At 41.0% G+C, this 12,202-nt stretch overlaps 1 protein-coding gene across 1 annotated transcript; it reads left to right on the forward strand.

Moving 5' to 3' along the window:
* Positions 1–674: 674 nt before the first annotated feature.
* On the forward strand, positions 675–3,510 carry FBXL22 (F-box and leucine rich repeat protein 22). The gene is made up of 2 exons (XM_036736760.1): positions 675–1,024; positions 3,116–3,510. Exons 1-2 carry the CDS (start codon positions 690–692, stop codon positions 3,450–3,452), a joined length of 672 nt encoding a protein of 223 aa, XP_036592655.1. The 5' UTR covers positions 675–689; the 3' UTR covers positions 3,453–3,510.
* Positions 3,511–12,202: the final 8,692 nt, after the last annotated feature.

The raw sequence follows: 12,202 nt of genomic DNA on the forward strand, positions 1-12,202 counted from the left end.
AACTGACCTGGAACCTATCAATCTCTATAAAAAGCAAGCTAGAAAGGAGGGAAAAGGATCACTGGTTCTTTTAACTGACTGGGGCAACATAGTTCTAAAAATAGAAATCTGCTACTCTGCTCTGTGCATAGGACAAGGCTTTTCCTTTTAAGGATGTGAATGAAATTTCATATTTAAGTACTACCCAATATTCCCAATCTCCAATCATTCTTAACATTTACAAACACAACCCTGTCTGCTTTAGAGCTAATCAGAGCTTATTTGAGGAGCCACATCTGCTAAAAGCTTCTTTCTAGAACCCAAAGATCAATCCCTTTGCTACATGATTGTTGGTTAAAAGGAAAATAAATCCCTTTTAAGGAAAAAAATTATCTTAAATTCATTTGACAGATCTGTTAGGCATTTTGAATGCAAACTGCCTTCACAGGTTGTCTAATGTGTGTCTGAGTTTTCCTTTTAAACACACACACACACACACACACACACACACACACGCGCACACACACACACACACAAACCTTCAACACCAGTTGTTGGCCAAAAATAAACACCATTCCTCAGCCATATATGTCCACCAGCCATAGCCCCATAAGGAGGTAGGTCAGGCCCCCCAGACTTGTTTCAGCACAGCAGGCACACACGAATCAACTGTTGCTTCTCTTCCCTAACAAAGTGCTTTTGTTCCTACCATGCATATAACTCAGCTCAACCGGGAATGTCTTCTACATTTATTTTCCTTCCTGGACAAGGACAGCAGGAAGAATCTAGCAAAAACTTGCTCTCAGTTGTGGGATGTATTTCTTGATCCTTTGCTCTGGCCGCTGCTGCATTTTAATTCTCTCATGGAACTGAAAAAAGATAACTTCCTTTTGGGCCCTGCTTTAAGGCGCTTGTCGATTTGCTGGCATTCAAGCCAGGTAAAGGTATGCAACATTGAAGACTGGATGAAAAATGCCTTGCAGAAGGGTGTTTGCAGCACCCACGAGCACCTCGCCAGTGACTTTTTAGTGAAAGTTTGCAACAGGTAGGTGGAGTGTGATTGATTGACAGCTGTCTTTTAGTAACTCCAATTGTAAATCTTTGGCAACAAGTCTCTAAGAGCTTGCAGAACTGCCAGCCCTCTTTAGACACTGAGGGCCACCATCACCGCCACAGGGAAGCGCCTATTGACCTAGATAAATTGGTTGAGGTGCTTTTTTATTTTGTTTAAAATTAATGAAAAATCATCTTGCTTTGCAATCTCCACTCAGTTCTGTAGGGAAAGCATCTGGCATATCGCTGGGTAGGCCTCACCAACCAGGACAGCAATCTCAGCCATATAGGACAGGCTCAGGTCACAGCTGTCAAATTGTGAACATGTGTGTTTCCATAGTAAGAAGTATCAGACTTTCACTTTCTAAGAAAGGCAACTTAATGGAATCCCCCAGCTACAATTTGGCAAAAGAGTAACAAGGCCAAGATTTCAATATTTCGGGGGAGAAATCAAAATATGGGGGTGGAGACAACATAAATAGCTCACAGTAACAGGGAAGAACAGCTTCGCGCATAAGATGCATTTGAGAAATCAACTGCACATAAAGATGGGCAGGCCTATTTGTTACACACTGGACTTGTTTATGTTCCAGAGAGAACTATGACCCTCAAATGTCACCATGAATCAAGTTAGCCCAGTCTGGCACCCAAAGAGCCAGATGAAAGGAAACTAGCATGAAGGAAAGTGCCTTAAAACAACCCTGGGCTGGCTTTAGTTACTCCTGACGCGTCACATTTCCTATATGGAGAAAAAGTTTGACAAATGTAGCATATAACTAGCTAACTCTCGCCTTAGAGTCTGGTCTATAGAGCATGAAAAATACAGAACCTGGGAAGGAAGGAGACTGATCTTGAGACTGAAGGGATCATAACTTAATGCAGTTTCTCCAATATGGCAAGGCCCTTGTTGGAATCCAAGCCTCCAAGAACCTATGGATCAATGAAAGTAGGTATTTCACATGAGTTTATCTTTTGTCCATTTCCCCCCACCCAAAGGCAAAACAAAACCTTTAACCGGTTTGGTTTTGTTTTTGTTTTTTAACTTAACCCAGCTGCTGATTGCAATGGAAAATCCAGCTGGGCTTATCATCATTATAGGGCAGGTTAAATATCTACTGTTTTTCCTAGCTAAATTACAGGCTGAGAAAATGTCAGCTCCCCTGCCTTTCTCCTTGAAAACATTAAATCTAGAAAGGGAAAAGAGAAGCAGAGCAAGTCCTGAATCCATCTTTAGTCAGCAGCTCCAGCTCGTGAGAACACAGATGGGCATGGGGAAGAATACTGCCTTTTAAAACGTTTAGCAATGAATGACGAGCAGACAAACTACCTATTTAGAAAAAGGAAACCTTTGGGACGGAGGCAGGGGGTGTATCTGCAGTTTGCTGCATTCCTAGGGTGAAAGAACAAAGCTTAATCCATTTTATCTACAAATGGTAACTGGATCAGGCTGCAGGCAGGCTCCAGGTTTTTCCCCCCCAGGAGAACTCTCAGCAGGTGCTATCAGAACCAATGCTGTCTTCAGGGAAGCATTTGGAAGAGTTACTCCTTTGGAAGGAAGTGTGGTCCGATGCAACAGCTCACTCTCCAACCCAATAAACCTGCTTAGCCATGCTGGGCAGTGATATTATTCTCCCCCTTACGCAATCTGATTTTTTCATACAGTTTTGAAGGGGCAGAGAAGGAAACTACATAGGGTGAGGACAAATAATTTTCTTTTTTACAATCCTGATCCTACTGGTCCAGGAACATTTGGAGTGAGGATAATTGATGTCTCATTTTTATTAAGGGAAAAATTACTTCCTATTGTTCAGAAGGAACAGTTTTTGAAGCAGCATAAATCATTTTTCTTAGCTTTCAGATGCCAACCAACAAATGCAAGAAAACCTCAGTGAAGGAGTGATAGGATCCTGCCAGCTACTTCAATAATTTTGTCTTTCCCAGGTTGGAGAGAAACATCCTCCACCTTATGGCAAAAACAAATAGTTCTCATTTGGAAAGCCATCCTGTTCACTGAGGTGCAGAAGTGAACCTAATTTGGCTTCTTTTCACTCTTCCCTTCCTAAGCTTTCACTATGTCTTCCAGGTGCCCCAACCTCCTGTCCTTGACACTCTCTGGCTGCGGCCACGTCACTGACGAATGCATCACATCATTGCTCCAGAGTTGCCCCAACCTCCAGACCCTCAAACTGGAAAACTGTGTTCGGATCACCAACCAAACACTGGCCGCTGTGACTGCTCACGGGCACTCACTGAGGACCCTTCACGTTGATTTCTGTCGAAATGTGAGCCAAGCTGGCCTGCGGCAGGTCCAAGACCAATGCCCTTGGCTGGTTCTGAAAGCAGAGAGAAGCGCAGACATGATCCCTGACATGCTCCCTGTGGAAAAGCTAACCCAAGACAGGGCAGCTAGAAAACTCTGACAACACTACATAGAAGCCTGGAATACGATGCCCCTCCAGCGCACCAGTTTCCTGAGCAGCGACCTCCAACTCTGGCCTCTGAGGTAAAATGTTTATTGGCAGTTCTGAAGTCTGAAATGATTTCTCATGTTCTAGGTGAGTTTTTGCCAGAACAGCTGTGACATTCTCAATTTCTCATGCGGAAGAAGCAGTGAGGAAATGATGCCCAAGTCGTCTCTTTTGCTGCTGTGGCTGGGGCCAAGAGTAGATCCACCTGAACCTGGATCAGAGAGCAGCCGAAGGTGATGGAGCTAGCACATGCCCCTCCCACCCCTCCAGGAGGTTAGTCCTTTTAATCATCATCAACACCTAACGCTAGATGACTAGCTCTGTGTCCCCGGGCAAGTCCTAACCTCATGGTCCTCAAGTTCTTTCATCTATAAAGCAAAGATTTTGAACTAGATGGTCTCTAAGGACCCTTCCAAATAGAACAGACCGATTTCCTTCTTAATTTGCACCCTAAGATTTACCATGTATGAGAATTATGAAAATGCTTGCTGTGAAGTTTATACTCTGGTCTAATTTCTTTTCCAGAACAATTCCAAGATGAATAGGGCTATTTCCCATAAGACAACAGACATGCATGTCATTTTAAGATTTGCAAAGAGTTTTATACATATTATCTCATTTGAACCTTGCAACAGTCCTATGAGGTAAAGAGGTAACATTATCTCCTTTTACAGAGAAGAAGCTGAGGCAGAGTTTAGAATAACTTGTCCAAGTGAGGTAGGAGGAATGGGTTCCATAAACACTTGTTTAGAGATAAGAGAACTGACCCAGAGTGAAGTTCCAAAGCTTTTACCACATTTTGGTGAGGGTGGAATTATAATACATGTTTCCTGACTTTAGTCAATTACTAACACTATCCATAATTCTCAAAGTCATCCCAAAATTATTTCTTGAAATTGCCCCAGGTCTCAATCCATCAGAAGCCAGCCTCATTCCCTGCCAGGGAAGATGATGGTGCCTGGCTTTCAGGAATCTTGGAAAATGCTTCACTCCTAGAGAAGCTCTAAGCTGCTGCCAATTCTAAAGCCCAAAGCCTATGATTGCCCAGGGTGCCCTTCCCTGGCCATCAACAGAAATTCCTGTTCATCACTTGAGAAAGGCTAGTGGATGGGGTGAGGAGGGGAGAGATTTACACCTCAGAGCTTTACAGATTTCCCATTATTACTTATTAACCTGTGTCCCTCCAGCTCTGCTGGATCATACTGTAGTAGTAAAATATTATTAGGCAATCGGCGGGAATCCAGCACCAGACCAGCTAAATGAGATTTTTAAATGGCTGCTATGGTTACGGATTCAGAAACTCTCCTTGACTCCCTGAAAAATATCAACTCATTTTCTTAAATTTCCAAAGTCTGCATATGCTTCTTTTTTACTCTTTACAAATGATTGGTCCAGGAATCAGTACACAAGCTCTGTGGGGAAAAAAATCATAATGGCAGCAGCAGATTCCTAAAGTTAATTAAATTTGAATGTTACATCTCCAGTGTGTTCTGCATTGAACCACTTTTGGTCCTTTCTGCAGAGGCAGCTGGCAGCCCAGTGCCTGAAGTGAGGAAGACCCAAGTTCAAATGTGACCTCAGATACTTACTAGCTGTGACCCTGGGTGAGTCACTTAAACTCTGTTTCCTCAATTGTCAAATGAGGATAGTAAGAGCACCCTCCCTTCCAGGATCGAATGAGTTAATATTGGTAAGAAGCACTTAGCAAAGCTCTGGACATGTGCTTTCTCCTCAAGTTGTTTAGTGACCGTGAGGACCAAGGAAATCCACTGATCAAAGTCGGCCTTACAGAGGCAGGCAAAGCCCAAGAGCCTGGATGAGGATCACACACAAGCTCTTTCTCCCCATTTTGTCCTCACCCCCTCTATGAAGAATGGGACCAATTTGGTGATGGGTCCAAAAGGGAACCAAGGTGACATAAGCATCCAGCTTCCTTCTTCCACTGAGAACTGATTCAAGATGGTTTCACCTTGTCCATTTCTGAGGAGCTGATCAGATTCTTCAATGATCCTGCAAAGGTTCTGGGGCCACAGCCATGGTGCTCAGCCTGAATAGAAACAGAGGCCAATGGCCCATACACGAGGCCCCTTGCTGACCACACATATTAACTTAGTTTTAAAACGTTATCTGTATTTCATTGTATTTATTTTGTTAATTATTTCCCATTTCTATCTTAATCTGGTTCCCCTACCCCCCAGCACTGGGGGTCATGTATTTGACACTGATGCTTCTGGGCTACATACAGTCTACCATCTCATATCCTTCTGGAGATTACTTTATATAAAAATATTCTTCCCCAGTTGTATAAATGGTAAAGAATCTTTAAACATATTAAGGGGGCGTACTTTAAGAATAAATCCTTTGGCAACTCGTCGTGTAATTTGATCTCATTTCTCTTTCCTGTAAACTTGGATTTTCACGTGTCAGTAGGGGAGGGGGGCATACCTCTATATCAATTGCAGAATCAGGAGCAAATTTCTAAGACTCTCATTGTCATTCCCCACCAGCCTGCTGGTGACACTGCTTAAAGAAGATATCACCACTCCTATCTTCATATGGCGCTTTCATAATGTTGGTTATATGAATACGTACATAGATAAGATACTATGGGTGTGTATATACACCGTGTCCCAAAAGTCTTAGTGCAGTTTGAAGCTTTATTCACTTACGGCAGCTCTAAGACTTTTGGGACACCTTATACACATGGATAGATATACAATTTCATTACTAGGATATAGACCACTGAGCTCTAGGGAACATAACTATGGGCTGGCAGTATCACTAACCTACCTGCTTCACCCAGAAGTAGCAACAGGCATTATTTAACAAGCAGTTAACAGTAGCTGGCATTGGGACTGGTTTCAGTCACCTCCCACCTCGTCTTCACCAAGTTTGGGGCCACAGAAGATGGGGGAGGGCAAGACCACAATCATTTAATTGGGGCCAGGCAGTCACCCAGGAGTAAATGATTACACTAATGGATTGTGAAATCAGTTGCTGTGGAATTATTCCAAATTAGCGAAGGCTTACATCACCCACAAATTCATAATAATGGAGGTGAAACCAGAATCAAAGGGGGAAAAAAGCAAAACCATCAATCCTGAAAAGGATATTTTTCTACTAAAGGACACCCCACCTTCATTCACTGATGACTTGCATGGGCTCAGCTTCCTCTGGGCTATTTGGAGTCAAATTTTGCTCAACTAATGACATAAAATCATTAGTTCCCGGTGACTGGTCTGAGCTCTTGCTCACATATAATTATACGGCTTCAAAAATATAATATACAAATATAGATAATAATTACAGGACCTTTATAAAGTTCTTGTGCAATTTTAAACTTTAATTACACATGGTGGGGGGGGGGCAGTGGTATATAAGTGGTATTTAAAGGCAAACAAGTTTAGTATGTTACACAATGGCATGTATGCAGACTGTGTTAAACAACTATTGTACATAATGCATTATGTCACATCCTACGAAAAAATAATGTTAGGGCTCTGACCCCCTCATTATACAGCTGAAGAAATTTGAGGCCAGAATAAAAGAAGTGACTTGCCCTGAATCACATAAGCACTAAGGAGAGAGCTGGAATTTGGAAACTAGGTCCTGTGAGCAAGAGAAGTGAGGTCCATGTCAGATTAAAAAGAAAAATTACATTTGCCTTTGAACGCTATTATTCAGTTTTCTTATGGTATCATCCCTGAAACCCAAAAGTTAAACAGTTATACAAATTGCAATGAATGTGTAGCTTCCCTCAAAATCCTCTCCCGTCCCCAGAGCCCCAAAGGAAGCCCTTCCACAGCCCTCCCAGGTGCCAGGGAAAAGGAAGACAGGTGCTCCCAAGAGCATCTCTGCGAATGAACTCAGCACGGTGATGAGATTTACCTAGCTGCTCAAATGTGGCCAGGTGGCCTCTCTCTCTGGCCCGATTCCCAGACCTCTGCTCGGGTCACATTTGTACTCGAGGCTTGCCATGGAAATAATCAAGCAGGCAAGGCATCGTGCTCAGCCCTCCTGCTCCGTCCCCAGCTCAGGAAGCCTGACTCATCGCCCTCCTCAACAGGAAAGAACAGTTTTCTGGATGCTCCAGTACCACAAACTAAACCTCACCAGTTCCCGGGCCTGGATCGGGGGTGGGGGTGACTCAGTCCTAGCCAGTATTACTGATTCTTCCTGTTTGTGTTTTTCCATGGTTTACACTGCAATGCCCCGGAGAGATGACTAGCAAGCACTTGATTTTCTCCTGCTGCTTCAGACAGACAGTCCAGGAGGTGTTCTTCTTGTTAAATGTTTAACCACCACCAAAAAAAAAACCAACTAACAACGAGGACAACAAACACCCCCTAAACCATGAAGCCTATAGGGTGTTTTAGTTTTTATTATCTCTGGCCCCACTGCTTCTTCAAAGAACAGGAAAAGTGACTTTTTTTTTTTAAACATTTCATTTTACATGTAGGCCTCAACTTAGCAGTGAATTCAATTGTTTGGAATTTTGACCTGCTATTTCCATAAAGGCAGTACTGTTACCCAGTGGTTCTATTTTAATCCATGACATAACTCACTTATGCCACCAACAGTACCCCTCAGTTCAATAAATTCACTCAGCGACGCTGCCAACTGTACCCCTTGGTTCGCTAAGTGAATATTAAGTGCCTACTATGTGCTCTGCAAATAGTAGATAACAAGTTTAGAAAATGGACCTAAATTCCATTTTAGAAAATGACTTAAAATCACTCAGATAAGTAGGAGCACCATTTTTTTTGAATCCAGAATCTCTGAATAAAAAATCTTGCTGATTTAGGCACTGTGACCAAGTCCAGCATCATTTCCACTGAAACTGATTACTACTTTTAAAAAATATTGTTTATTTAGGAAAAAGAAAACATTTACCCCCTTTTCTCCAGGGTAGTAATGGCCCTTTCCTATAAAAGCACTCAAAGCTCATATTATAAACAGAAAAGAGGAGATATTAAAATTGGAGGGGAAACAAATAAATTTTAAACAAAACAAGCCGCAGAAATGATAAAACTAAAAATGCTTTGAAAAGACTAATACAATTGATAAATCCTTAGCTAATCTGATTTTAAAAAATCAGAAAATCAACTCAATGAATAGCAAATGTGCAAGGTGAAATCACAGTGGAACCAGAAGAAATGAAGAGAGTAATCAGAACATATTACGGATAAGTATATACCAACAAAACTGAGAACACAAAAGAAACAGAGGAATATTCCCAGAAATATAAAACACCCAAACTATCAGAAGACCATTCAGAGATCTTAAATAACCCAATCTCAGAGAAGGAAATACATCAAGCTGTAAAGGAACTATCCAGGAAAAGAAAACCAACAAAAAAACCCCAAACTCCTGGTCTTAATGGACTCACAGAAGAATTTTACCAAACTTTCAAAGAATAATTAGCACTCATATTTTACAAATAATTGCAAAGTACCCAACCAGAATCCTTTTATGAGACAAATATAGTCCCTTTCAAAAAATTTTACAAATATCATCACAATACCTAAACCAGGGAAAGATACAACACAGAAAGAAAACTATGGGCCAATATCATTAATGAACATTGACTCAAATCTTAAACAAAATCCTATCAGACTACAGCAATTCACCTAAGAACTCATTATGACCAAGTGGGATTATCAGGGATTCAAAGATGGTTCAACTTTAGGAAAACAATCAACATAATTTATCAAAAACTGAAACATCCAAAACCACATGATCCTTTCAATGCAAAAAAAGCTTTTGACAAAGTTCAACACTATTTTATGCTAAAAATCCTACAAGGTATAGGCATAGAGGAATCTTTTTTAAATTTCATAAAAGGCATCTATCTAAAAATCAAAAGTAATCATATGCAGTGGGAATGCACTAGAATCATTTCCAATAAATATGGTAGTGAAGCAAAGATGCCCCCTCTCCACTATTACTTGGTGAAGTTCTAGAAATGTTAGCAATAGCAATAAGACAAGAGAAAAAAAATTAAAGGAATAAAGACAAGTAAAGATGAGATAAAACTATTGCTGTTTACTGCCAACATGATGATTTACCAGCTCCGCACCCCCCCCCCCCAAAAAAAAACCCCAGGGAATCAGCACAGATACTAATTCAGACAATAGCAAAGTTACAGGCTAAAAAATAAATCCTCAAAAATCAGCAGCACTTTTATATAACAAACACAAGAAGCAGTAATAGAAAGGGAAATCCCATTCCAAATAACTACAAGATGCATGATGTATCTAGGGATCGACATCCCAAAGAGTGCAAAAAGACTTGAATAAATGAACTACAAAGCGCTCCTTAAAGAAATAAAGAACAATTTAAATAGCTCTTGGAATATTCAGTGACTGGGTCATACCAATAAAAATGACAAAAATGAATTTACTACTAAAATGAATTTAAACCTTTAATGCTGTGTCAGATTACCAAAGGATGATGAAATAATAAAATTCGTTTGGAAAAATAAATGATCTAGAATATCAAGAGATGATGAAGTAGGGATAAAGGGGGAATAGCACTTCCAGACCTCGAACTAGTAAAGCAGGAGTAGCCCAAACCATCTGGTGTAAGAGTGATGGAATAATGCAGACAAGGGATAACTCCACTCTTCCTCAGCGATCCATCCCATGTACTTCCTTCAGCTTTAGTTATTACCACCACTATGCAGGTAACACTCCATTCTATACTTCCTCCCTCATCCTCTCTTTAGAACTTCTATTCTGTATTTTGAACTATTGTTGGGTGTCCTGCCAGCGTATTAAACTCATCATAGGCAAAACTGAACTCATCTTTCCCCCAACTTCTTTTCTTCTACTCATGCTAACACCTTTCTTCTAGTAAGCTGAAAATGAAAGTCTTCCCTTTCCTTCCCCATCCCATCCACTGTCGAACTCTTCAGTGACCAATCCCAAGTCAGACCTTCTCTTCTTACTACACTATTTGCAACAGATTTAGTAACTCATCTTCCTTCCCCTAGTTCACCACCCTTTCTAACTCATTCACCACTTCTCTGATGACTCTGCTGCTTGGAAAAAAAAACCAAAAACTTTAGTAGCTTCCGGTTACCTACCAAAGGAAGCAGAAACTCCCAATTCTGACATTTAAGGCCTTCCATTATCTACCTCTCTAGCCTTACCTCACACTACTCACTTTCACACAGATTCTTTTCTAAATGGGCCTACTTGCTATCCTCTATTCTTATCTCATTCTCTCCCAACTCACTACCTTTGATACCATCTCTGTGCCCATAACAAACTTTTTTTCGGCATCTGCCAAGAGTCTTTCCATTCCTTTAATACTCAAATTAAGGTTCACTTTTCCCACACATCTTTCCTTGAAATCCCTTGCCCTCAGAAACCACCCTCTCCTTTGCACGTGTCACATAGCAAATATGTTTAACAAAATGGGAACCAGGTCTAACTTAAGGCAAGTATGTGAAGCAACAAGCTTTTACTGTAATGTGTCTGTGTGTTGTGTGCATGCATCTATCTACACACACACACACACACCCCTCCTGTTAAGGATAAGGATTAGTGACTATGAATAAAGCCTTTCTTTAGGTGCACTTTTAACACACCAGGAAATCTAAAATATTAAAAGCATCAACAATTTAAAATACTCTCTAATCTCAATAATGGTCATAAAGATGAGAAATACTTGTTAACTGAATAATCTGTCAATAAACAAGATTCCCTTTCTTCTGTGGGAGCTAAAAGTCCCTGTAAATAGGAAGTCTAACCTCTACTCAAGCTCAGCCACAATCCCACAAATTTTCTCTGTCCAAGGCATCAGACATACAGCACAGACTAGAAATCACTTCCACTGATTTTCCTCTAAGTGCATGAAACAAGGAAATGGGATTTTTTCAATAAAGGAAACTGCTACCGGTGTAAAACAGAAAAATACGCAATGGATTAAAATTGTACCCTCATACCAGAGGGTATGAGGATCCTCTGTTGGATGGAACTGAGAAGTTTGCCAATACTAGGACTTCAAGGACTCTGAATTGCAAGATTCAAAACCATGCAACAACTTTTGTTTCAAAAGTAATGAGTAGACTGGGAAAAAGTAAAGACAGAGCACAGACACAAGTAAACTATTATTTTAAAAAAGCTATGTGACAAATGTCTTTGCTTGTAAGGGACATTTGGGAAAATAGCTTACTCACACTGCCTTAGCACAGGGGGTGGTTGGGAGGAAAAACAGTAAATGCATCTTGTATCTAAGCACAGTAATACCAGCAGGGCCCTGGGCTATGATCTCTTATGCAACATATGGTGCCAGAGGAAGCTGCTTTTCGCTGAGAACTCTTTCATTAATGACCAGACAGGAAGGCACATTAAAAGATATCTATGAAACCAAGAATTCTTACCATTGGCAGGCTAAATCCTCGGTGGCTACAACATAGGCCTTGTCTATGATCCTGGTATGTTGGAATCTTTCAGATGCTGGATCAAAACACCAATCTACCACTCTTCCACAGGAGTCACACCCTCTCCTCTCCACCAGATTAGCCTCATACTAGGCAAGCAGCACCCACTGCAGACCTTTACATGGAGTGGGCACTGAAGCTGTTATTTAAACCACCTGGTAAGATATTAGAAACACTTGGTTCTGCAATGGATAGACACTGGATTCTGGCGTTTCCTTTTTAAGGCCCTTACTACCTCAGTCTGAGGGAGCAA

Source organism: Trichosurus vulpecula, chromosome 8 (genome assembly GCF_011100635.1).
Source record: "Trichosurus vulpecula isolate mTriVul1 chromosome 8, mTriVul1.pri, whole genome shotgun sequence".
In the NCBI taxonomy this organism is placed as follows: Eukaryota; Metazoa; Chordata; class Mammalia; order Diprotodontia; family Phalangeridae; genus Trichosurus; species Trichosurus vulpecula.

Excerpts from the sequence above, each read along its gene's own strand:
- FBXL22 (XM_036736760.1), top strand. The coding sequence starts at position 690 with ATGCATATAACTCAGCTCAACCGGGAATGTCTTCTACATTTATTTTCC. Across the intron at positions 1,025-3,115 it reads TTAGTGAAAGTTTGCAACAG|GTGCCCCAACCTCCTGTCCT; the intron begins GTAGGTGGAGTG and ends TATGTCTTCCAG.